This window comes from Nerophis lumbriciformis, linkage group LG35, assembly GCF_033978685.3.
Source record: "Nerophis lumbriciformis linkage group LG35, RoL_Nlum_v2.1, whole genome shotgun sequence".
Lineage (NCBI taxonomy): Eukaryota > Metazoa > Chordata > Actinopteri > Syngnathiformes > Syngnathidae > Nerophis > Nerophis lumbriciformis.
In genome coordinates, this window is record NC_084582.2 from 26,000,990 (window position 1) to 26,028,753 (window position 27,764).

The following is a 27,764-nucleotide window of genomic DNA, read 5'->3' on the forward strand; positions in this document are numbered from 1 at the left end:
AAATTGAAAGCTATAGCATGACGTCAATTTGTAATGTAAAAGTCAGAATGGACGTTGGAAAGATTGCATGCTGTGACCCAGTTATTAATTATTCCTCTCAAAAAGGCGTTAGAATGAGTCCACACTGGAGTCAGAGGTTTTTATTACACAGTTTAATCAACACACAAAGCTCAACGAGCCTCTCAGGTAATTCAATATACAGAGGTTTTGTGCAAGAAGAGTGTGTTCTCCTTGCACTCAGAGCCCAAGCCAGTCCCAGAGCCATTTCAGATGTTAGCCTCTAGTTTAACAAAAAGCATATAACAAAAAAAATAAAATAAAAGCAACCTAAAGAGTTATGGGTAGGGGGGTAAAAACACAGGTTGAACTAAGAAAAATAAATTGTTTAAATACCTGGTCCAAAACCTCCACTTTGTCAATAAAGAAAAAGATGGCGGTAGTTGAGGGGGTTAGTTATCTGTGTGTGTTATGTGTGTGTGTGTGTTTTCAGCTGTGTACAAATGGTTCAACTCTGGGAGGTGTGAGGAGCAGGAAATATGGAGATAAATTCAAGTCAGTTCATAGTATCCAACAGAAGGCCTATTCATTATGTTTTCATTGAATAAATGAAGTACAGAGTGCCTTTCCACCCACTGTCAGTCTGCCTTCTCGAAGGATGTGAATCAAAAAAGAAAAAACAATAAAGGATGCAGAGTGTCAATGTCCCTCCAATTTATTGTGCCCCTCCCCCCTAAAACGGGAACTGAAAAAAGGTTTAGATGCTCAAAGGAATGCTTTAAGTGATGAAGGGCCTGGGGAAGGTAGCAAAAGCCACACCTGCTTGGAGACCAAATAAAAGACTAGAGAGTGAGGAAGCAGGGGCCACAACAGAGAGGATGGCAAGTCGGCTGTTAGTACGTGGGAGGGTGTGCAGGTGAGAATGGGAGGGGTTGAAGCAAGACAGATGAAGAGAGATGACACGAATGGGGGGCACGGGGTGTCGAGGGACTCTTACAGGTAATCTGGTGGTGGTGTGTGTGTGGGGGGAGAGGGAGGGTGTGGCTCAATGAAAGCACTCCAATGGAAACCAACAACTTTTCATTTGTTTGTATGTGTTTTTTGTTTGTTTTCTCTTTACATCTCAAGCTCCCCAATCTTTTGCCGTAGAGCTGGTTGGCAATGATTCCGCTCCAACACTACATTGCATACTTTTGTGTCCATTCCCGGGCTATTTTGTTGTACCTGTGAGCACACAAGGGAGACAAAACCATTACAAAATATATCTGCTGCCTGACGTTTTATTGATCAATAGCATTCCACCACCCCAATGTGTTTGTGTCACTGTGGCATCTCTCTACGTCACTTGTGTGTGAGTGACTGGACGAAAAAACATGGACTCGTTTGGGGAGAAGTTGTTTGTCTCCACCTGTTGTGGTGTGCATGCATAAACCTCCAGATCCTGAATAATGATGCCTATTTGAGGCGTGGTGTTCACTATTCATTCACGTGGATGAAGGTTAATTATGCCATGGTGTCCATCAGAGCAGAGGCTACTATTTGAAAAAAATAGGTAAATAGTCCTTCCTGGATTATGCCATACATTTTTGTAATTATTGCTGCCGAAAATGTCTGGTTTTGCAGCATGATTTGAGGTTTATTTTTTCCCAATAACACTGCAACAGCTTGTGATTCCACAAATGTGTACTGAATGTTAATGTACCTGTGACACACTGTAATGTGTGGTTATGTATTCTTTATTGACAGACCCTTTATATTTTAGCGTTTATGATGGGTGTTGTATCTCCATAATACTACCAGGAGGTATTACCATCTCAGTAAGTCCGTTGGTAAAGCAGGCAAGCTAGAGAAGAAAAAAACACTACTTGTTGTCATTTATGTATCCTTTACAGGAGTACACTTTATCTACCAACTACAGGTATTGGATAAAGTTGCATGGATTGGTTGAAATAGTGCCGATATGAATGATTTAGCGCGATCACAACATCGTGAAATCGGGTAGTGTCTGTTCAATGTTGTGTTAAAAAAAAGCCTGCTGCTTGCCAATCAGTCACAACATAGTGAAGAACTTAAAGGGGAACATTATCACAATTTCAGAAGGGTTAAAACCATTAAAAATCAGTTCCCAGTGGCTTATTTTATTTTTCGAAGTTTTTTTCAAAATTTTACCCATCACGCAATATCCCTAAAAAAAAGCTTCAAAGTGCCTGATTTTAACCATCGTTATATACACCCGTCCATTTTCCTGTGACGTCACATAGTGATGCCAATACAAACAAACATGGCGGATAGAACAGCAAGGTATAGCGACATTAGCTCGGATTCAGACTCGGATTTCAGCGGTTTAAGCGATTCAACAGATTACGCATGTATTGAAACGGATGGTTGTAGTGTGGAGGCAGGTAGCGAAAACCAAATTGAAGAAGAAACTGAAGCTATTGAGCCATATCGGTTTGAACCGTATGCAAGCGAAACCGATGAAAACGACACGACAGCCAGCGACACGGGAGAAAGCGAGGACGAATTCGGCGATCGCCTTCTAACCAACGATTGGCATGTGTTTGTTTGGCATTAAAGGAAACCAACAACTATGAACTAAGTTTACAGCATATGAAATACATTTGGCAACAACATGCACTTTAAGAGTGCAGACAGCCCATTTCAGGCGCGCTAAGAACATATATTTTTCCACGATTTCAGCACTCAGGTTAACCATACCTAAATAGACACAAAATACTGCATTACACAAGACTACCCGAATGTACTCGAATGATTGAAAAAAATAAATGTTTTTAAGCTAAATTATTGGTAAACACAGTTTATGTATAATAATTTACGTAAAACCGCGAGTAATGAATAAAGTTTTCATCAATTAATATATTCTGTAGACATACTCTCATCCGCTCTCTTTTCCTGAAAGCTGATCTGTCCAGTTTTGGAGTTGATGTCAGCATCTGCTTTGAGTGTCGCAGGATATCCACACATTCTTGCCATCTGTGTCGTAGCATAGCTTTCGTCGGTAAAGTGTGCGGAACAAACGATTGACCATTTTGTCGGCTTTCCCCACAGCCTCGTATTTTGAACAAATTTCGTCCAATTTCTTGCCACTTTCGCATCTTTGGGCCACTGGTGCAACTTGAATCCATCCCTGTTCGTGTTGTTACACCCTCCGACAACACACCGACGAAAGTAAGAAAATGGCGGATTGCTTCCCGATGTGACGTCACGTTGTGACGTCATCGCTCCGAGAGCGAATAATAGAAAGGCGTTTAATTCGCCAAAATTCACCCATTTAAAGTTCGGAAATCGGTTAAAAAAATATATGGTCTTTTTTCTGCAACATCAAGGTATATATTGACGCTTACATAGGTCTGGTGATAATGTTCCCCTTTAAAACTTTTTTTTTTACAATTCTATTTAGCCAAATAAACACTAATAATAATAAAGATAACGATGAAAGCTATATGGTGCAAGACTACCTAATGATGATATTTTTTTACATCAGCAGTTGTATGTGTACTCTATTTAAGTACCTAGAACTAGAGCACAACTATAAAACACAAACATAAAAAAAAATCCCAATCAAAAACTATGATGTGAATAAGAAAACATACTTTTCCCTGTCCGTCTTGTAGATACGGGCGATCTCCGGTACTAAGGGGTCATCCGGGTTTGGGTCGCACAGCAGAGAGCAGATGGACAGGAGAACTGAGAAGGACATGGCAAAGGTGAACAAACCATCAACCAGAATAACGTTTTTGGTAGCAGCCAGCACTTGGATGTGATGACATCATAGAAAAAGACCTTTGTCTCTGACATATGAAAATCCTGCTTTAATATGTCCATCCATCCATCTTCTTCCGCTTATCCGAGGTCGGGTCGCGGGGGCAGCAACCTAAGCAGGGAAGCCCAGACTTCCCTCTCCCCAGCCACTTCGTCCAGCTCTTCCTGTGGAACCCCGAGGCGTTCCCAGGCCAGCCGGGAGACATAGTCTTCCCAACGTGTCCTGGGTCTTCCCCGCGGCCTCCTACCGGTCGGACGTGCCCTAAACACCTCCCTAGGGAGGCGTTCGGGTGGCATCCTGACCAGATGCCCGAACCACCTCATCTGGCTCCTCTCGATGTGGAGGAGCAGCGGCTTTACTTTGAGCTCCTCCCGGATGACAGAGCTTCTCACCCTATCTCTAAGGGAGAGCCCCGCCACCCGTCGGAGGAAACTCATTTCGGCCGCTTGTACCCGTGATTTTGTCCTTTTGGTCATAACCCAAAGCTCATGACCATAGGTGAGGATGGGAACATAGATCGACCGGTAAATTGAGAGCTTTGCCTTCCGGCTCAGCTACTTCTTCACCACAACGGATCGATACAGCGTCCGCATTACTGAAGACGCCGCACCGATCCGCCTGTCGATCTCACGATCCACTCTTCCCTCACTCGTGAACAAGACTCCGAGGTACTTGAACTCCTCCACTTGGGGCAAGATCTCCTCCCCAACCCGGAGATGGCACTCCACCCTTTTCCGGGCGAGAACCATGTACTCGGACTTGGAGGTGCTGATTCTCATCCCAGTCGCTTCACACTAAGCTGCGAACCGATCCAGTGAGAGCTGAAGATCCTGGCCAGATGAAGCCATCAGGACCACATCATCTGCAAAAAGCAGAGACCTAATCCTGCAGCCACCAAACCAGATCCCCTCAACGCCTTGACTGCGCCTAGAAATTCTGTCCATAAAAGTTATGAACAGAATCGGTGACAAAGGGCAGCCTTGGCGGAGTCCAACCCTCACTGGAAACGTGTCCGACTTACTACCGGCAATGCGGACCAAGCTCTGGCACTGATCATACAGGGAGCGGACTGCCACAATCAGACAGTCCGATACCCCGTACTCTCTGAGCACTCCCCACAGGACTTCCCGAGGGACACGGTCGAATGCCTTCTCCAAGTCCACAAAACACATGTAGACTGGTTGGGCAAACTCCCATGCACCCTCAAGGACCCTGCCGAGAGTATAGAGCTGGTCCACAGTTCCACGACCAGGACGAAAACCACACTGTTAATATGTGTCATTCAATATGCACATAAAACACAATTTTTTATAAGTTTAGCTAGAAATGCACTAGTGTAAATTCAGTACTATTGTTTTGCTTTTCATGTTTTTACCCACCTATGGCAAATGCATTTGCCAATAAAACAAATATGATGTTTATGTTCCCCCACTGCAATGACAAGGGAGTAGCAGTAATTGACCTTGACTAAAAAAGTAGGTTTAAAGTTTGTTCAAATTATAAGACATAATAATAATAATACTGCAGTGCTCCCTTGCCATAATATGGTTCATTGTATTTTTATACACATGTATTTGTTATTTATTCTCTTCAACATAAATATGCCCAGAAGATAAATATTATTGGGCCTAACCTTACATTCAGCACTTTGTAATGATTTTAGTAGGGATCTATGTCCGCAAACAAATCAATTATCATGTTGGGACGATTAGAGACAGCTTTTGGTAGAGTAGTAAGGATAATGTGCATGATATGGCAGTCACAATGGATTTTCTTGGTTCTGTAATTTCTAAAATAGTAGTGCAGTTAGTTGTGTAAAATTACCTTTGGAGATGGTGAGAGCTGGAGACCACTGTGATCGCAGGATGTCAAGACAAATGCTGCCATTGCTGTTGATATTTGGATGGTAGATTCTTGTGGTAAATGCAACCTGACCAGACAACAAACCCAACGAGGTCAACATTAAAGGGTACACAAGTGTAAGATCTCTGCCACTTGTAATTAGGGCCATGTCCACACGAACACGGATACTTTCAAAAACACATATCAGGAGTTTAAACGATCTCCATCAACCAAGCGTAGTTTCAAAACAGTCTCTGTCCACACGCCAAAGCATACACCAGCTGTCATGCACATTTTGTCCAATTAGAAGCCTTGAAAAGCAGTCACAGCTGACTTGGTGGCATGACGCCTCTGTTAATATGATCATGTTAATTGTATGTTGAAGAGGTTCATTTAGCCTACTGATGTGTATTTATCAATCAATCAATCAATGTTTATTTATGTAGCCCTAAATCACAAGTGTCTCAAAGAGCTGCACAAGCCACAACGACATCCTCGGTACAAAGCCCACATAAGGGCAAGGAAAAACTCACCCCAGTGGGACGTCGATGTGAATGACTATGAGAAACCTTGGAGAGGACCGCGTATGTGGGTAACCCCCCCCCCCCCCCCTCTAGGGGGGGGGGGGGGGGGTTATAAATGGTTGATTTATATAGGCTAGTAAGGTAAAGTTTTGTACCTGACGACGTCACGCTAACATCACGTGACACCTCTGATGACGGCTGCAGAAGCAAGGTAGCCAAAACTTGTCAGGTACAAAACTTTACCTTACTAGCCTATATAAATCAACCATTTATAAATATCATGTTAATTGTGATATGCGAGACATACAATGACATGTACATTACTTTTAAAACTAGCCCACATGTACACAGGAGCATTGTGAATCTTTTTTTAAGTGCCTAAAGCGAGCTTACGAGCCTGTGCTGCTAAAACCCAACACTCGTGGAATTATAACACGTTTATTCAGCAACATGGTGATATATTACATGTGCAGTGAAGTAAAAATTGTTTAAATCCGTGCACACTAACAAGGAACCCTCTTGGTGAGTGTGCTGCTGCAAAACCCTTGTGGAATTATAAGGCATTATATCATCAATGTAGTGATATACTACATGTGCAATGAAGTGTGCACTGTCTTCAACATCAGTACACACTAACAAGGAGAAAGCTACATCATGTTTTTTTTTATTCTTCATCGCAAGCGTGCGCACAGTCTACACAAATGGAACCAACACATGTAAATACATAACTTCATGATCTGTTTGAAATAACGTTTTTAAACATGAAATAATGTCGCACCTTTCTTATAACACAAAGCAAAAAATCTTGCTTATCCAAGGTGTCCTATCTGCTGGAGGTCCTACAGGGATCTTATCCAAAACAGCCGACTGTCATTGGCGTCACCAGTGTTGTGTCGCAGAAGATAGAGTGTAGCAACAGCAGCGTCTTTCAAAGCCCATTTTAAGGCATCTTTTCATCAATGGACAGTGAAAATAGCTGAATGTTGAAGTTTAAACATACAATATATCCTCTATGTTTAAAGGCAGTAATGTTTATTATATACTGTGCTTTAGAAATGCCAGTGCACAACCTTGACATCATCAGATGAGTACAAGTCTCCCTTTAAGCCATATACCCACTAAGTCAGACCTACACTGTTTCAATGTCCATTTCTCTGATTATGCAATTGTTGATGACTGAAGTGCTGATATCAACCCCCCTCCACATCCCACACCCCGGATTGTAAATAATGTAAATAATTCAATGTATATACTCTGATGATTAACGTGTGTGATGACTGTATTATGCCGATAGTATATATTTGTACCATGAATTGATTTACTTGGACCCCGACTTAAACAAGTTGAAAAACGTATTCAGGTGTTACCATTTGGTGGTCAATTGTACAGAATATGTTCTATACTGTGCAATCTACTAATAAACGTTTCAATCAATCAATCAAACGCAAAGGCTGGTAAAGTGTCAGTGTGGACATGGCCTTATATTGTGTCTTGCTTACCTTTGGTGGTTTGAAGGGGTAATCTGTGGGGAAGTGGATGGTCAAGAAGAAAACCCCGCCTTGGTAAGGACTGTCATTCTAATGTAGGCAGAGGAAAACATTTAGCATAACACATTCCCCAAGGAGCTCCATGGACAATAAACATATACTCTGCCAATACATTAAATGGAACGACCAGTAAAATAAAATATGCATAAACAATACTTACAGGCCCCATTATTGTTGCTTGCCAGTGAAAACCTGAAACAGACCAAAATAATTGATCAGCGGGGCCCAGGAGAAGGAAAAAAACTACCGTACATGCAAGATACTTCATTTGCTCTTACTTCTATCTATTTAACATTTGTTCGCCAGTTATTTCCACTTGGATACAAAATGCTACCAGAGAGCTACTCATGTGGCCATACTAGCTTAAAAAAATCAGTAAAATTGCAATTGTTATTTACACTTCTTACAATGCATCTCATTGGTACCAACACAGGATGAGAGAACCCAATAATTAAAATTAATATTTTTTTAAAATATTGATAAATCTAGGCAAACAGAAATAATTATTGACATAATCCATAATACCCCAACTCCAATAAAAAACAAAAAAACAGGTTGAATGGATTGCAATTATGTTTAAGGACGATAATTAAAACTGACATTTGTGTTAAAGCTGAATTTCACATGCTGATTATGCATGGATTCATTGATATGCTGCCGTGGTGCTCAGCTTCCACTCAGCCTCTCCTAAGGCTGTCACTCTGTGAACTACTGCTGCTTTTCTATTGCACAATTCCAACAGCTCGGCTATTAGCCTTGTATAGATCGTATTTGTACTTAAAAAAATAGGGAACAGAAAACCACGACACGTACACGTCAGTCATAAGCTAACAAACAATACAATGAACATGAGGGTCCATATGTTTTCCCCATAATGTGGCTCGTGGTCAGAAAATACAGGACTATACATTCATTTATTTGTCTACCTGCCATGATTACATCTGGACAACCATAAATAGATTTGCCGTTACCTGTTCACACTCACACATGTCAAAGTTCACACAGACCCCAAATAAGGATATGAAAATTTCATATCACGGTTATCGTGAGCAAAATGATCACTGTTATCATTATTGTTGAATGTGTTTAAAAAGTACTTATACAAACATTGAAATCTTTCTCTGTTCAGCGGTCATTGAACGCACCATAAAAACACCTCTGTCTCGTAATCCTTGATCACACACCTAAGAGAGGACAGCTTGTAGGTTCAACGTGCACAATTGAATATCTTAGATGGTCAGACCGCAATGTGTTGGATTGGGGTAAGTTGTTTCTTAATAGGGAAATATGTTATTGTGTCTTGTTTTCATGTTAACATTTAAGAAAGCGAGCTGGTGCCAGTCAGTTCATCAGTTTATAAAAGTGCAGTTAAAAATCAAGTTTTTTCCATTATTTTAATTTAAACCGTAATACTAAACGTCGGGAGTTTTACTGCAGTTATTATTATGGTTTATCGTTACATCCCGAATCCCAAAAACAGTTGTTTAAGAATGTACCTGTAACACCTGTAAACTTGAAAGTGCTTGCTTGGGCAGACTTTCAGTTTGGTTCAAATTAGGGATGTCAAACTTAACACATTAACTCATGCGACTATCAACAAATTGTTTACCATGAATTGATTTACGAGGACCCCCACTTAAACAAGTTGGAAAACTTATCCGGCCAGGTGTTACCATTTAGTGGTCACACTAAATGGTAAATTGCACTTTACTGTGCAATCTACTAAAAAGTTTCAATCAATCAATGCATTAATCATGTATCAGCACAGATTAATCATCTCATTTATTTTGACTGTGAATGTTCCTTTACCTTGAACGCGGCTGGTGACCTGAAAGGCGGCACGGGATGTTATACAGTCAGTAAACCAAAATGGGTTTAACAAGTTCTGAGCAAATAAATGGTGTATTCAAGTAAAAAACCTTTTTTAAATGTTCATGTATGACATTCTGACAATGTATCAAAAATAATGGGGTCTTTTTTACAGTTCATTTAAATTACGCAAGCAATTCACAATTCAAAAGTGTGATCAATCTTATTTTTTTAAATGATCGGTTGACAGCACTAATTTAATTATATGCACCCAATTTATTTGTTCATCTGGAAGAATTGTATGCTATCATAAGGGGTTGCAACAATTAATGGTGTAGAATAAAGCTGCAACTCATATTCAGTTGCTTCGATTAATTGTTTAATGAGTGTAAATAATCAAACCCGCATCGCAGGGCCTGGAACTTTAAACTGCATACATAGTTTCTCCACGGCCGCTAAATATATCACACATGAGATTGATGAGAGCGGTGGTGTGTGGGTGCCTTGAAATGCATGTGGCATGTGTGTTTGTCTTTTTATAGTAATGCACACATGCTAAAAGTGCAATTTTAATGTTGATGATGCATTTATTTGGGGAAAAAAAGGTTATTGCAAGCGGAAAATTCATTGTTTATTTAAAATATTTTCCCTAAAATACGCACTGAGGCTATGAAGTGTGTTTTATTTGATTACTCGATTAAACTAATCGATAGATTACTCGATTACTAAAATAATCTATAGCTGCAGCTCTAATCATGTTATTCATATGGTAAATCAATGTTTAGCATGTGTGTTTTGAATCACAAATCCTTATGGTGATACCAAAAAGGTGTCTGTCCTTTAGTCAGCCAGCAAAGGTTTACAGTACCCATACAGCAAATAATATACTTGGGAGTTCCTGCTTTGGTCAATGGAGAAGCATCAATAGCAATATGTTAAACGCAGATTATGTAGTTCGCAGTGCAAAAGTGGAAATATTATATTTTTTAAGGGTTGCATGTTTAACTTTGGCAAGGAACACACAAGGTGTTTAAATAATGCAACAATCTACTATTTCTCATGATAAATCCAGTTTCTGGATTGTGTTACTGGCTGTAGGTACAGTACAGACTGTTGTACAAATGTTAAGTAGAATGGGCGCCTCTATGTCTGTTTATTTGCTATTTAGACTTCACTGGAAACTTGCCATCATCTGTCACCCATTTATTGAAGTGGTCCTATTATCATAACACTTGTACACAATGTCCTTTGTACAAACAATAAATACAGGTTGAATGATATTAGCGCTTGTGCTACAAATACTTGTACACTGATTGACAGTTTGTAGTCGCTATTGTAAATACAGATTTGTAAAAAGCCATAATGACAAATTACGTGTTGCTCTCAAATGCATCTGAGCATGTTTAACAGTAAAAATAACTTTACGCAATGAGCCCTCTTTTCGGTCATTCACAATCTTTGTCAATGTGGGCAGAGAGCAAGACCACCAGCTTTACACACGCACAGGAAGCAAGGACAGAGAGCATGGTGACTCGCCAATAAGAAGTTTTGCAAAGTACCAAAATTAGGAGGGGAAAAAATAGGACAACAAAGCCAAATGTCCCTTTGTGGGAAAATGTCACCTTGTTTTTTTAACTGAGAAAAAAAATGCACTTTAAAATGTTCAATAATTAAGTACTATTTTTGCTTACATAAATGAGTCAATTTTGTGTTTGTTTATTTATTTAGGATAAAGTGATTGCCCTTCCAATTACAGTACAATACATTCTTACATATTATGATTACAATACACTATAAACACTGTATAGTCTTTATCAGGTATTAATACAGCTTAAGAGCATGATGTAGACAAAAGCTCCGATTCTGTCTGCATAAAGCCAAATATTTTTGCAAGTACATTTTTGAACACTGTTCTGTGTGGCACCTTGAGACAAAAAAATGTTGATTGACAGCCTCAAAATAACATGTTTTCCTTTACATGTTCGTTTCACAGTTGTATACATTTATATGTATAAAATATAAAAATCACAATTTTGGAGATACAAATCGCAAATAGGTTTTTTCTCAAACTCCCGCAGCCATTCTTCCAATTTCAAATGTTAAATTTTGTGTCTCTGTACAGAAAACAAAATAACCTGTTTTCAATGAAGAAGTCCTGTGTGAGCGCACAGGACTTTATGTTAGTTTTAAAGAGTAAAGCGCACTTCTCACCAGGGCAAAGCTGAGGACTTCAGAAAAGGCACAGTAATTAATAAGAAAAAAATGTTTTTCTCTGCACTCAGGCAGCACACAAACTCCCCTGTTTCACATCGATTAGTGATTGAACAATTAAAGCTTATTTTAGAATATTTTGTTTAAAGAGGGGAAAATGACACTTTGAAAATCCCTGCCTAATTAATCATTTCTCATCCTTACTAAAGCTTTTAGCTATGTCTTGAAGGAGTTCACATTTAGCTAGATTAAATTAGTACATTGTTTTCCATACATTAATTTATTTGTGGTGTTGGTGCTACCAGTTGTGTGGCGGTATGCATCGTAACTCCGCTTTGGGGAAAAAACAATAAATCATACACATGCAGCTGAGATAGACTCCAGCGACCCCCCCGCGACCCCAAAAGGGACACGCGGTAGACAATGGATGGATGAATGTGGTCTGCCAGAGAAAAGGTGAAGTAGCAGGAGGAATAAGTGTTGCTAACTTAACGGGCGTCGTTAAAATTAGCCAGTGTTCAGACCTCCGCTGTAGATACTACAGTGTCTGGAACAGATTAATTGGGTTAGCATTATTTGAATCACATATTCATAAAATCATCACTCCACTCACCCGAGTAAAAAAATGGTGTTGCCTTTAACAAATATCTTATTTTGGTAGGTTCATGTGTGCTGTTGCACTGACAGGGTTTATACCTGCCCGCCTCAATTTTTGTGGTCCACAGACATTTATTATGCCACTTTACATTGCTTGTTTAACTACAAACATAATAAAACAATCACTTTCAGTACAATGTCTGCACTCACTGGGATGCTGACTGATGGGACTTTCATATCTTCCTGTTTAATCATAACCCTCATGCAGATTAAAAAAAAAAATTGAATAAAAAATTTAAAAGGTTGGCATCTTTTCATGTCTTTCTCGCAATCTCCGGGTCTAATACGTGATTGTTTTATGATGTTCGTAGTTTGTATTGCTTGTGGCTACATGGTGCTTAATGTTTCAGTATAGTGAGATCTACTTAGATCTCTGCACCCAGCTTCTAAGACTTGTAGCCCATCCTCCATACTAGGGCTGGGCTATATATCCATATGCGCGATATATCGCGGGTTTGTCTCTGTGCGATATAGAAAATGACTATATCGTGATATTCGAGTATACGTTCTCACGCAGTTGCTTTTAGCTGCGGGCATTACACTACAGGCTCTCCTCGCTCTTTCCTGTCTCTCCTTCTCACAGACAGCAAGAGCAGCTTCTACACACGTCACATACGTATATGCCCTCGCGCAGCAAAGAGGTAGCAGCATGGCTAACGTTAGCTGTGATGCTACCAGTAATACAAGAGAAAAAAGGTGCAAATCTGGTAACAAATGAAGGAATAATTAATTCCCCCAAAAAACAGCAGGGGGTCCATCGTCTGGCGGTGGTTTGGCTTCAAGTGGGAATATGTCGAACAGACAACCGTAATTTGTCAAATGTGGGGCAAAAGCGTGGCTATAAAAAGTAGCATTACTGCTAATATGTAGCATCATTTCAAAAGTCACCTGCTAGAGAATGAACAGTGCTTACTCCGCATGTCAACATCTCCGTTTGGTGCCACACGCCCACACCATCAAAATGCAGAGGCAAACATTTCCAGATCAACACCGTATGAAAAAAATAGTGATATTTTTAGTTGTGATTTCCTTCTCTGCATGAAAGTTTTAAAGTAGCATATATTAATGCAGTATTAAGAAGAATGTTTTAATGTAGACACATAGAATCATCATACTGCTGTGATTATATGCATCAAGTGTTCATTCAAGGCTAAGGCAAAATATTGAGATATATATCGTGTATCGCCATATGGCCTTAAAATATCGCGATATTAAAAAAAGGCCATATCGCCCAGGCTTATCCATACTGTATATTCAGACTGAAAAATTGTCCCAAAGTAGTTATTATAGAATCTCATGGAGTCTGCCATTATTAGTTATAGCTGTATTTCTTTGAACGAAATAGCAAACATTGTGAATCCATGTGTCGCCGTAATGCTTAAAATGAGCAAAATTGTAAATATTGCATGTTATTATGAATGTGCATGATACTACAATACATACTGTATATACTTACACCATTTATATAAAACCTTGATTTAAATTTTTGGATGTTGTTTAGAGCGCTTTATAGGTGGAATAAATCGAAACCCAGTTACCTCTATTGTTAGCAATCTACCATAAATTGAATATTACAAATTAGAATGCATAAAAAAAGAGAAACATTTATTTTTGTCTTTAAGGATTGTGAATGACAGACAATTCCCCCCAAAATGCAGTGCCCCTTTAAGTTTCACTTTCGTTTTTGTAGCCATTCGCATATAGACACTCCGCCGGCTGTCAGGAGCATAGTTTGCATGAAAATAGCGTGGTCCGAGTTTGCTGGTAAAAGAAAAGTGGACAGTGAAAATCGGCAATTCCAAGAAAATTGGACTGAAACCAAGTAACCTGACCAACCTAAATAAATTGACCTCAAATTATTTGTACACCGCCAAGATTTGAGCACCCCTTGCATAACGTAATTTAAAAAATCTGAAACATTGCTATTAATACAATTAGGGTTGTCCCGATAACATTGGTACCAACAACAAAATGTATTTTGATAGTTTGCTTCTTTTTTTAGATGCTTTTCAAAATAAAGGGGACCACAAAAAAGTAATTATTGCCTTTGTTTTAACAGAAAATCTTGTGATACAATAAACATTAAACATGTTTCTTATTGCAATCAAAACACAATTGTGGCATTAAATACCAGTGAACATACAGTACTGGACAATGTATATTTTATTAGTAAGTAAGCAAACAGGTTACAAAGGTTCCTAATTTGGCTGCAGACGTATGCAGCACATATTGCAGCTGAGATAGGCTCCAGCACCCCCCGTGACCCCAAAAGGGACAAGCGGTAGAAAATGGATGGATGGATGGATGGATGTCAAAATTATGAGGGACAAGCGGTAGACAAGGATGGATGGATGGATGATTAATCTACTTGTTCATTTACTGTTGACATCTGGTTAATTTCTGTTTCAACCAGTTCAATCTACAATTATGTTATTAATAGACTTGTTCATCTACTGTTAATATCTGGTTATTTTCTGTTCCATCTGCACTTCCGTTAAAATGTTATAAACACTTATTCTTCTGTTTGGATGCTTAACATACGTTTTGGGTGATACTACAAATTTGGGTATCTATCCAATACAAAGTAGTTACAGGGCCTTGCACTGGTCATAATTAAAGCTATCCTGTGTCCGATGACTTATTTCCTGAGTTTATAAACAATAAAAAAATTACAAAACATCTTGTGATAAAAAAAATAATTGATCATTGTAGTGTCATATATATACGGTGTTGTACTTGTTATCGTTGGTGTCAATATTTGTAAAGAACCACCCATTTGTTTACATTCAGGAGCGCAAGCTTGCCAATAGCTATAGTTCCCTCCTACAGTGTGTAGTGAAGCATGTTTTGCTATTCCTCGTCCTGCAGGGATGATACTTGTAAGAAATGTAGTTTATTTCTTGCCATGGAGGCGAGGATTACTGATTTAGAAGTATCTTACGACACTACAGAGGGATTAGCTAGCTATGTTTTAAAGCACCGCTTGTACAGCAGCGCTTCAGTGTCTATAGTGTTACTTTTATCGTTAGTTTTAAAGCCAAAATACAACCATTGTCCCTCCTCTGTCTTCACACTGCTTCTACTTTTAAGTGCTGTGTGTGTGTTTATTAACATGCGCCTTATTTTTCAAAGACAGTGAAGTACATTTTTTAATTCATTAGTACCGCGGTATTTTATTAGTGCCAGTATACCGTACAACCCTAAATACAATACTACAAAGATTAGGCTTTAAATATACGTTTTAATTAACCTTTTGGTTTGAAATAAATCACCACATAAATCCGGCCCTCACACTGTCTGCTGTGAAAAATGTTGGCCCTTGGACACATTTATATGAAGACCACTGTTCTATTCTAAGAGTGTGACGATACACTCAGCTTGCGAGACGATATATTTGGAATCACAAATTGATATTTTGACATTACGGTACTTTTAATAAAACTGCAGTAACAAAATATATAATGGGAGAAACATTTCAGGTGCATTTTGAAATGTTTTATGGCTTTGCATGCATGACCTAAATCAAATAAGCTGGCAATGACCCAGCACATACAAAGCTCTGTTCTATTGTGTCTTGATGGCCGTGGTTGACGAATTTGATGGCTTTTGCTTGGACATAAACAGGGTGGCGGCTGTTGGATTCCGATGAAGCAGAGCAGCCACGCGTCTCAGCCACCGAGGCCAATTTGTAGTGTGCACCGAACACTTAATGTGCGGTTACGGCACCGCCTTGCCCACGCCCACTTTCATGATGCATGCATTGTCAATCTCAGTGGTGATCCCGTGGTTCAGTCTTTGGAGCTCCCAGTCGGTGACGGCTGCTCGAGAGGCTTCAGCCCTGTGTCCACGAGACAGCATTTTTCTTAGATCCAGAAATATTGTCACATTTTAATATCGCGAGATATTGTGAGAGAACATCTCGTCACACCTCATTCAGTCTATACAGTTACGGTCAAAGCTACTGATGCCGTGTGTCTTATTTGTCCTCTGCAAGATACCTATGTAGTCCTGCTCGGAATGAAAATAAAAACAAATGCTGAACACTTAATGTTGGCTAACAAAATGTTTTCCTCCGTGTGATATATTAAAAACTATGCTACAAATCTTACAAAAAGCATGAACAGGGCTGTACGCTTAGCTTTTTCAGTAGTAAGACAGGTGCAACTAAATTAAAACAATTAGGACAGAAACTTTTTTGTAGCACAGAAAAAAATTCAGGAGCAATATGAAATAGCTTGAACACATTGCCATCATAAGGCCTACTGTAACACTCAATTAAACACGGACAACATCCCTAAACTCAACTAGCTAGTTATGCCCATAAACTAACCCATATATGGAAATATACGTTGACGAAACTAAATATCTCCACCATGCCTTGATTTTAATTTTTGCGACTGATGGGGATCCCAAATACACAAAAACAGGTACCAACCAGTAAGAAAAGTAGGTTTTGCATAATATGTACTCAACTAAAAAGGTGTTTTTGAGATAAGAAAATAACTTGAATAATTTTTCAAAAGTCAATTATAATCTCCAATCTTCTTAAAAAACATTTAGCTATGCTCCATTCTTCAGCTCACAAAAGAACTAAATGTGATAGAAGTGCCCTGTTTTAAGAGGACATGTTTATAATTCAGCAGCAACATGAAAATAATTGACCTTTAACAATGTTGTTTTTATAGGTAAATATGATTATAGGACATACACACAAAGATTTTAGCCAGGAACACCAACCTGCCAACTACTTGATGATGCTGCGTGCAGTTGTGTTAAAATTAATTCTAGTTACTTGTTACTTGACCAAAAAAGTGATTGAATTACTAACGGAATTACTCTTTAATAAATGTAATTAGTTACTAGGGAAATTAATAAATGCATTACTTGGTGGTGGAATCATCTACACAAGGTATGCATGAAGATGTCATATATGATGAGAGAGAAGCACAATGCGTAGAGTGAGCACTAAAGCAGTTTCTCTGCACAACGCCAAGATGTGTGAATGAAAAAGTCTGAGTTTACTTTATCCACTTACTGAAACAACCTAAAGTCCTCTCAATGTTTTACTTAATTATTTATTTGGATACAATGTTTAATGCGACATTTTTATTTACAGAAGTATGTTATTCAAGACAGAAGTTTGAAGTTCGCACTTTATTGACCTCAATGTTGGAGATTATTTGCATGCAAAATGTGCAATGCAACATTTTTGTTAAAAGTATTCTATTCAAGCAGATGTATTGCTTCCCATGGGAGGCTCTTAAAGGCCTACTGAAACCCACTACTACCGACCACGCAGTCTGATAGTTTATATATCAATGATGAAATCTTAACATTGCAACACATGCCAATACGGCCGGGTTAGTTTACTAAAGTGCAATTTTAAATTTCGCGCGACATATCCTGCTGAAAACGTCTCGGTATGATGACGTCAGCGTGTGACGTCGCGGATTGTGGAGGACATTTTGAGACAGCATGATGGCCAGCTATTAAGTCGTCTGTTTTCATCGCAAAATTCCACAGTCTTCTGGACATCTGTGTTGGTGAATCTTTTGCAATTTGTTCAATGAACAATGGAGACTGCAAAGAAGAAAGCTGTAGGAGGGAAGCGGTGTATTGCGGCCGACTTCAGCAACATAAACACGGCCGGTGTTTCATTGTTTACATTCCCGAAAGATGGCAGTCAAGCTTTACCATTGGCCTGTGGAGAACTGGGACAACAGAGACTCTTACCAGGAGGACTTTGAGTTGGATACGCAGACACGGTGCCGTGAGTACGCTTCCAAACATTTGATCGCTTGCCCGTACGTGCGTGCCGCTATGTGCATGTCACGTAAATAATTCAATGTATACACCCTGATGATTATCTTGTGTGATGACTGTATTATGATGATAGTATATCTGATAGTATATATCTGTATCATGAATCAATTTAAGTGGACCCCGACTTAAACAAGTTGAAAAACGTATTCGGGTGTTACCATTTAGTGGTCAATTGTACGGAATATGTATTTCACTGTGCAACCTACTAACAAAAGTCTCAAAAAGTCTCACGTACGTAACTTTGGGGAAATATATGTGCTGTATGAACTTTGGGGAGGTGAACGGTACTTTGGGCTGTGGGATTGAGTGTGTTGTGCAGGTGTTTGAGTTGTATTGGCGGGTTATATGGACGGGAGGGGCAAGGTGTTTGTTATGCGGTATTAATTTGTGGCATATTAAATATAAGCCTGGTTGTGTTGTGGCTAAGAGTATATATATGTCTAGTGTTTATTTACTGTTTTAGTCATTCCCAGCTGAATATCAGGTCCCACCCGCCTCTCACAGCATCTTCCCTATCTGAATCGCTCCCATTGCCCTCTAGTCCTTCACTCTCACTTTCCTCATCCACAAATCTTTCATCCTCGCTCAAATTAATGGGGAAATCGTCGCTTTCTCGGTCTGAATCGCTCTCGCTGCTGGTGGCCATGATTGTAAACAATGTGCGGATGTGAGGAGCTCCACAACCTGTGACGTCACGCTACTCGTCTGCTACTTCCGGTAGAGGCAAGGCTTTTTTAATCAGCGACCAAAAGTTGCGAACTTTATCGTCGATGTTCTCTACTAAATCCTTTCAGCAAAAATATGGCAATATCGCAAAATGATCAAGTATGACACATAGAATGGACCTGCTATCCCCGTTTAAATAAGAAAATCGCATTTCAGTAGGCCTTTAATTTAATTATTTGAAAATGATTTCATTAAAAGTACAATTTATATCTGGCCTAAAAAGAACAACATTACATAAATTAGAATTTTGCCAAGAGTAAGATGCAGTTTCATTTCAACTACTTTTTTCTTTTTTATTAAATAAAAGAAAAACATGTTTTGAATTATCTGTCATTTGCATTTAATGGTTTCTTTAAAAAGTAGGGGGAAAAAAATCAGAAATTTAATTTTTTCTGAAAAAAATCAGGGATAATTTTAGGCCATATCGCCCGGGGCTAAATAAGCGCTCGCAAGATACGTCTAATGGGAGTCCCCTATGTTGCCTTCAAAGCACTCTAAAAAAAACTTCAAAACCTCCATCAATTTTTTATATAATGTATTTTTCGGACCATAGGGCCCATTTGATTATAAGGCGCATTGCAAATGAATGGGTCTATTCAGGTGTAATTTCACACAAAAGGTGCACCGGATTGTAAGGCGCATTAAAGGGGTCATATTATGATGTTTTTTCCTACATCTGAAACATTTCCTTACGGTGTACATAACATGTAATGGTGATTCCTTGGCCAAAATGTTGCATAGATTATTTTTTACAGACATTCTTTAAGCCACTTTCTGACTGTCTCTGTAGGATGCGCTGTCTCATAAGGATTGTGAACAATAGGCAAAATTCCAAAAGAAGTGTAGTTCCCCAATAATGGCGAGTAAAAACGGGAGCAGGAAGACACCGGGAAATAAGGACAAAATACATTAGTTTCTCGTGGGAAAAGGAAGGATTGTCAGGTGTACTTTCCATAAAATAATGCTTTATTTAAAGTAAACAAAGAGAGCATGAAGGAGTGGAAGTTAGGAGCTTTTTTGCAGCTTTTTTTTCCCAACATGCTGCTAGAAAATAGAAATAGGGAATACTTTCATTTTGAAAAAGTCAAGATTACAACTGTTCACATATCAAACTGATTACAACTGTTGCATTTTTCATTGAGGGTGAACACATGGTTTGAGCAATCAAGCAACGTTTTATAATAAGGAACAATGAACTATAGCATGACGCAAAAATAGAATTCTAACAGCAATTACGCTTTTTAGTTGATTTTGCTTTAATTTTTTTTTAAATGTGAAAATTAAAGGGGAACTACACTTTTTTAGGAATATTTCCTATTGTTCACAATCATTATGAAAGACAAGCTGGGAGGTTTTTTTTTGTTGCATTCTAACATTTAAAAATCAGCTAGTTTTTATTGGCTAGCAATGCAGCTAATGGGAGCAATCAATACTACCGCCAAATCACTTTAAAAAATGCATTCAAAAAACGTCACCAAAACTTCATTTCTGTTCCATAACCTGTATAATAGACAAGCTGTAGCGACATTGTTATTGTCAGAGCGAACACTGACAAACTCTTTTTGTAGTGTACTAACACATCGGCGTGCTACGGTATTAGCCGTAAAAGCTAACTACGGCAAGAGATAAACTAGCATCTACGTCGGCAATAAAGGCGTTTACATTTTCAATGCATAACATTGCAATAGTACAAAAATCAGTACTGATTGAAAAACATTAACAATGACATTACAGTATCTGTAAAGTATTAATCCACATTTCATGTTTTGTAAGAACACAGCTAGTCAGACAGCGTATGTACTGTAGTTGTAATAACACGCATTACGTGCTGCGTGTTTCATGATCGATATTAAAGTGTGACTCACTCGATGGACTGTTTGGTCCAGCTGGCCGGACACATTTTTTCCAGATTATTTGGGGGGTAAGCACTCCATTTATGTTGAAATAGATTGTCTCCAAATTCCGCATTTGCAGCTTTGTGTCATGCCAACCATAATCTTTCGACTTCTGTCTGCTCCAATGTTTCACCTAGGGCTGCAACTAACGATTAATTTGATAATCGATTAATCTGTCGATTATTACTTCGATTAATCGATTAATAATCGGATAAAAGAGACAAACTACAATTCTATCCTTTCCAGTATTTTATTGAAAAAAAAAAGCATACTGGCGCCATGTTCTTTCAACTTGCCAAATAAAACAAGGAAAATGTTACAAAAATGCACACTTTTGACACCCCTGCTATAGATAATAAAAAATTAAATCTGATAAATGTATCGATAAAAAGCAGAGCCTGACGACGCATGCGCGTTTATCACAACTCTCTCACTCTCTCTGTCTCTGCCCCTCCCTCACGAATGCTACTGCGCACACAATTTGTTGTGTTTTTAACCTTCTTAATCCTGAACGTACATTGAAAATACACGCAACCCTAGCTCAAAATGCCGGACATTTGAGGCATTTAAGAAACACCGCCCGACAGCCCCGCAAAAGAGGACATGTCCGGTGAAAAGAGGACGTATGGTCAGAACCTAGCCCGGTGAAAACGATAGCTGCTAGTCCTCTTTTGCTAGCATGCTAGCAGCTAACGGGCTATGATAGACTGACCATACGTCCTCTTTTCACCGGACATGTCCTCTTTTGCGGAGCTGTTAGGGCGGAGTTTCATAAATGCCTCAAATGTTCGGCATTTTGAGTATTGTTTACACAAAATGCAGTACGCTACTTAATATGTCCATGTGAAAACTCGTTCAGTACACTTCCGCACCAAAACAAAACCCCCGTACCGAAACGGTTCAATACAAATACACGTACCGTTACACCCCTATTATTTTGATTATTGTTTCTCAGCTGTTTGTAAATGTTGCAGTTTATAAATAAAGGTTAAAAAAAAAAAAAAAAAAAACTAGCCTCTGCGCATGCGCATATCATAGATCCAACGAATCGAGAGTAAATTAATCGCCAACTATTTTTATAATCGATTTTAATCGATTTAATCGATTAGTTGTTGCAGCCCTAGTTTCACCCTCATTGTGCTGGCTTCTATAAACAGTAGTTCATCCTCCGTTCATTCAGCTTAAAAAAGATAAGGTTGTGAATTCTTATTTGTCTAAAAATAGTCGTCTTTGTTGTCTACTACCAACTCTGCCATGATTAGAACACACTCATATTTGAATCCAGAAGTAGGAACACAAGTTGTTGCCGGAAGTCGGACATGCCCTGCTATTGAAATGGAAATCAATGCGCGAAATAAGTCAGTTCCAGCAATGATTAAAATGACGAGAATACGGTTAATATTGTACATATTACACTTTTTTATGAACGTGACCGTTACTACATTATATATACTTGCAGTGTGTATATAAAATGTTGATGGAGGGATTTGAAGTTGTTTTAGAGGTCTTTGAAGGCTACAACGGTGACTTTCGTTAGCACTATCTTCCAAACGTTTTTTATCATCTTTAATTTTATTTTATTTTTTAAAAGACGTGTGATCTTGTCTCTGATAATAATTGTGAACGACAAGCAACATTCCAAAAAACAAGCAGGGCCGCACAATGGCCTTGCTACCAGGAAATCAAGTGTTCGAAACATGTGTGTGTGTGTGTGTGTGTTTTCTTCCCTAAATGGTTCGAGCACAGGACATTCTCACCTTAACTGCATAAGTGGCAATGACATATGTGCATTTATTTTTAATGGATGTTGAGGAGAGGTATAATGTGTGAAAATAATAACTTAACGCTAAACACCAATGTTTATGAATGAATACAGAGGAGGAAGTTTATTCAGTTTATTTTTGTATTTTATGATACAAAAAGGACTGAGCCATCTGTGAGTATGTTTAAATGGGGGAAGGGCCACAGCAGCACTCGTTGAGAAGAGCAATACGTGTTTTAATGTCAGAGTCTCCAAGTCTCCTCACGAGATTTGTCACTAGTTGCTTTTTTTGAAAAGGGATATCTACAGTAGAGGAGTCTGATTGCTTTCTAAATATAGCAACAAAATCACTACAGTGGCAACATTGATCCCTCCTGCAGTGTCTTCTTATTCTGTCAGATAAGGTGTGTTTTGCAGCAGAGTTACCGCCATCTACAGTAAAGACTTGTAACAAAAAGCTACATTCACCGACAGACCCATTACAATTTGTTTATAAGCAAGGAAGAGCAAGAAGCGGCACATGTTGTGACAATCCAGATTTGTGGCAGGCCGACACAAATAAATGTACGTGAAACCATGCTACTGGTGCTGAACTTACTGTCATCTCCCACTGGTCCAGCAGAACACTGGGCTGGAGGATCCCGTGCAAAGTCATTCAATTCCTAAAACAACAACAACAATATTAATAACAAATAACAGCAAAACACTGTCAATCTGATCATGGATTCGATGCATAATGGGGTTGCACAATTCTGCAAAAAATCAGAATTGAGACTGCGATTTTTTTAGCGCAATCTTTTCACACACACTATGTTCCAGATGCCACGTGCTTCAGTTTATATTGCTTGTTTTATGGCACCATCTTTTGTACGAGTTCGCTCACTGCAGGTGCTGCAGTGTCCTTCTATTTATGTCCTTTCAACCAGAAGTATAAGTCCTGTTCTGTCTTCGAGCCGTCCGTAGCGTTACTACTCGTATGGATTCTGTGTCATTTCAAGCAATGTTTCCAAGTATTACAGTATAACTAAAACAATTCTTACTTACTTAACCGTCCCATGTATGATGTCTGTAGGAGTGTTTTCATGCATATTTGTATGTGCTACCGTAATGTAATGAAGCTACAGCCGGGTCGTTAGCATTAGCTAATACGTTTACGAGTGTCTGGTTCGGGCATCTGGTCAGGATGCCACCCGAACGCCTCCCTAGGGAGGTGTTTAGGGCACGTCCGACCGGTAAAAGGCCACGGGGAAGACCCAGGACACGTTGGGAAGACTATGTCTCCCGGCTGGCCTGGGAACGCCTCGGGATCCCCCGGGAAGAGCTGGACGAAGTGGCTGAGGAGAGGGAAGTCTGGGCTTCCCTGCTTAGGCTGCTGCCCCCGCGACCCGACCTCGGATAAGCGGAAGAAGATGGATGGATGGATGGATGGATGTTAGTATTATTAACTTACAATGGCATTATTTTCGTATTGTTTCAGTTTCCTGAATTCACCAAAACGTCACCTGGACTTATGGAGTCTGTTTAACTGAGTGGAGAGCGAGCTTCCGCAGCTAGTGGAGCCATGAAGATGACTTCTGATATGTTTGATCAGCCGTTTTACTGCCGTGTGACAGATACCGTTGGGAAACAATTAAAGTATGTAAATAAACATTGACAAACTATTTCTATATAAATAACTTGACTTTACAACGTACATAGCTGAGGCTAATAGTCCGGTGTGGCTAATATATGGAAAAATGTGTATTTTCTTCTAAAATTTAGTTGGTGCTTCTTACTCTATACTGTGGAAAATCTGCAATTTTATATATTTTAAACTTGATCTAATATTGCAATGAACATATTATAATTATATATATTATATTATCACACATTCCCAAAACATTTTTTGGTTAACATTTTTTGGTTGATTTTGAAGCAAGTTATCCATGAAATTGTACATTGTAAAAATATTTTTTTAAGTAAAAAAAAAAACCTGATAGCTCCGTCGCCAGAATTTTACCGTGAAAATGTTTTTCTTAAAAACTGTGGTACCATTTTTCTATTTACAGTATTATGCCGTAAAGTTAAAGTACCACTGATAGTCACACACACACACACTAGGTGTGGTGAAATTACTCTCCGCATTTGACCCATCCCCTTGTTCCACTTCCTGGGAGGTGAGGGGAGCAGTGAGCAGCAGCCACGCTCGAGAATCAAACCTGTAAAACCAACAATCGTAGAGTTTACAGTAAAAACATTGGTACTGTTTTTCCATTTTCATTTTAATGATGTAAGAAATGCACCTGGGGATAGGTTAATTGGCAAAACTAAATTGGCCCTAAATTGAAGTTAAAAAGTGGCTTTGGAGCAATCAAAGCTGCTCACAAGGTCACTAAGGTGGGCATTATGTTTGCCACATCAACTTAATGTGTATTATATCCATTCATGAGGGCGTTTTTGTTGTAAATTGTGAGGTGTGTCTGTTAAAATCAAGGTTGTTTTTACAAATGACGACAGATGTGAACAAAAACATGTATTGTCTTGTGATTATGTAAATGAGGTGTGGTTGTATTGTATATTAAGTATGTGTCAATGAAAGGGTATTTTATTACGTTTTTCTTAATATTTGTGTAGGATTTTACTGTCATAATTTTAATGCATGATTTTTGTATTCCTTTAATTTAGGTAGCCAGGGACTGCAGATGGAAATTAGCTATTTAGCTATAATCTGGTACAGAACATATCTGTCTTTGAGTTTAATGTTTCTGTGCATTGTCCCTTCAAATAAAGACTAAACTAAAAAAAAAAAAAATGTTGTCTATCTGTGATGGCCCGGCGATGCTGTGGCGACTTGTGCAGTGTGTACTCTGCCTTCCTCCCGAATGCAGCTGGGATAGGTTCCAGCCACCCCCCGAGAGAGACAAGTTGTAGAAAATAGATGGATGGAAAAAAACATCGGAAATTTTACGGTAAAATTTAGCAAACTGAGTTGTCGTTTTTTTTACTGTAAAATCTACAGACCTTTTTTTTTTTTCAGTGTACACAATATATAATTAATAAATAATTGTATATAGGCTCCAGCGCCCCCCGCGATCCCAAAAGGGAATAAGCGGTAGAAAATGGATGGATGGATGTATATCTTTATATATTATTCACTGTTACAAGCAGCCAAAACTGTGGCAGTTAATGAAAACAAGTTTGTGTTGGCCCTGCGATGAGATGGCGACTTGTCCAGGGTGTACACCGCCTTCCGCCCGATTGTAGCTGAGATAGGCTCCAGCGCCCCCCGTGACCCCAAAGGGAATAAGCGGTAGAAAATGGATGGATGGAGTTTAACAGCACTGGCCTACACTATAGGCATTATGACAACCAAGGCTGATGTCAAGTCAAATACTGTTGGTTGGCAACTTGGCAATAACTGGTGCAGCTCTGCAAACGTTAGCGTCATTGTTCGCTGGCTCAGCAACATACGAAGGGAGAGAATTACAAACCAGGTCAGAACGTAAAAGAACATGTTCTGGTGGGCGATCAAACAGCAGATAAACAAAACGCTTGCATAAGATTAGGCATGATGAGGTCTTCTTGGGGGCTGCTGTCACCAAACACATCAGGCGAACGACGCGTGGGGCCTGCTAACATTTTAATGGCTTTTCACGCTGCGTTGCTATTGTGTCGATGATATTTGTGCATAACACAAACACATTTGGAACTTTTGCAAAACAACACTAGCGTAATAAACGACCAACTGTCAGAGCACAGTATTAAAGCAGCACAAGCATGAACTAGTTAGGTTAGCTTTACATCCGTCCTTACGTCTGGGATGTCATAATAGTAACACACGAAATGCATCCATTGATATTTGTGTTAAATGTTGTTTGGATATTTTTTTAAAGTGTTGTTGTCACTAGTAAAAAAAAAAAAGTCCAAACAGATTTAGACAATAATAAAAGGAAACACCGTTATATTTCAGCTAGCTTTAGCATAGCCGCTAAGTGAACAACTGTCAAATGTTGCAAATAGTAGAAACAAACCGTAACGACGATAGAAAATTAATGTAGCTAAAAAAACACAATTTGATACCATTTTTTTCCCACCCAAACGTCAATAATGGCGACAAAGCGAAGTATTACGAGTTTAACCTTAGCGTATAATGTACTAGCTTAGCTTTACCACCAGAAGCCCTGACTTAGCTTACCCGGGACATATTGTAACGAAACAAAAACTAAACACGCTTAATGCAGAAGCCATGACGACTTGAAACATTCTAGTATATGACGACTGGACATGTTAAAGGATAATAAAAGGTATCCAGTCAGGGTTAAAAACGGGCCACTTTTGTGTCGACCGAGGTGGCCCGAGTTGAGGTACAGAAAAGCGGCGCATTGCTTCAAGTGTCGTGGCTGGGTGTCCTCACACATTAGCTACCATGTACAGTCCCCGGCCTGCTTCTTTTTCGCCCGCACCATTGTGTTATTCTCGCCGCGGTAAAGTCCGACAGCGGTCGACTGACGCCGAATCTACCCACAAAACGAGGAAATCCAAGGGCCTCCCCGCTCACTTCCTTACCTTGTGGATTCTTTTCAGAGCCATTGTTGTGCTAGCGATGCTGTCAGTGGAAACGTGCGATTAAAACGGCGAGTGATATAAGTTGGTTGATAATACAGCGGCGTGATTATCATAGAACACGACTAGAGTACACACAGATGACTGATCGCTACTACAAGGAGCCACCTATGGAATTTAGAGTCGAAACAAGAAGATAGAAGGGGGGTAGAACCGCGGTCCTTCCTCCTACTGCAGCGGCTACCAAATCACAGCGGGCCTGTGCTCGCACAACAGCAACAGTGACAGCACATCCGGCGGTGCCCCTTCAAAATCAGAGCTCAGTGTATGCACGAAACATGAAGTTGGAAGTTGACAATATACATTATTATTCGGATACATGTGAAATATGTGTGATGATGGATTTTATATCACTTGATAACGGAACATTATCAATTATTTTCCCCGTAGTGGCTTAAGTATACAACAAAATAAGTTGTTTAACAGTCCAATTACAGTAAAAACATTTACAAACGATTCTGTCACAAACAAAATCTACATATACTGGAAAAAACGTTGGTTATCCGCCTTTTGTTATCTGTGCAAAATGTAATGCAAGTTTCTATTAATTTATTTTATTTTGAAGGCCAATATCTGACACCGGAA

The 27,764-nt window shown here is 39.2% G+C and overlaps 1 protein-coding gene across 1 annotated transcript; it reads right to left on the reverse strand.

The window, feature by feature from the left end:
* Positions 1-125: 125 nt before the first annotated feature.
* On the reverse strand, positions 126-27,376 carry LOC133575411 (ubiquitin-conjugating enzyme E2 D2). Its single transcript, XM_061928132.2, has 7 exons — positions 27,123-27,376; positions 23,176-23,239; positions 7,855-7,886; positions 7,647-7,724; positions 5,606-5,711; positions 3,612-3,705; positions 126-1,221 (listed from the first exon to the last, which is right to left on the reverse strand). The coding sequence occupies exons 1-7, from the start codon at positions 27,144-27,146 to the stop codon at positions 1,176-1,178; spliced, it is 444 nt and encodes a 147-aa protein (XP_061784116.1). The 5' UTR covers positions 27,147-27,376; the 3' UTR covers positions 126-1,175.
* Positions 27,377-27,764: the final 388 nt, after the last annotated feature.

Coding starts and splice junctions, on each gene's coding strand:
- LOC133575411 (XM_061928132.2), bottom strand. CDS start 27,146: ATGGCTCTGAAAAGAATCCACAAG. Junction 23,240..27,122: donor CTCTGAAAAGAATCCACAAG/GTAAGGAAGTGA, acceptor TTGTTGTTTTAG/GAATTGAATGACTTTGCACG. Junction 1,222..3,611: donor TACAAGACGGACAGGGAAAA/GTATGTTTTCTT, acceptor GTGTGCTCACAG/GTACAACAAAATAGCCCGGG.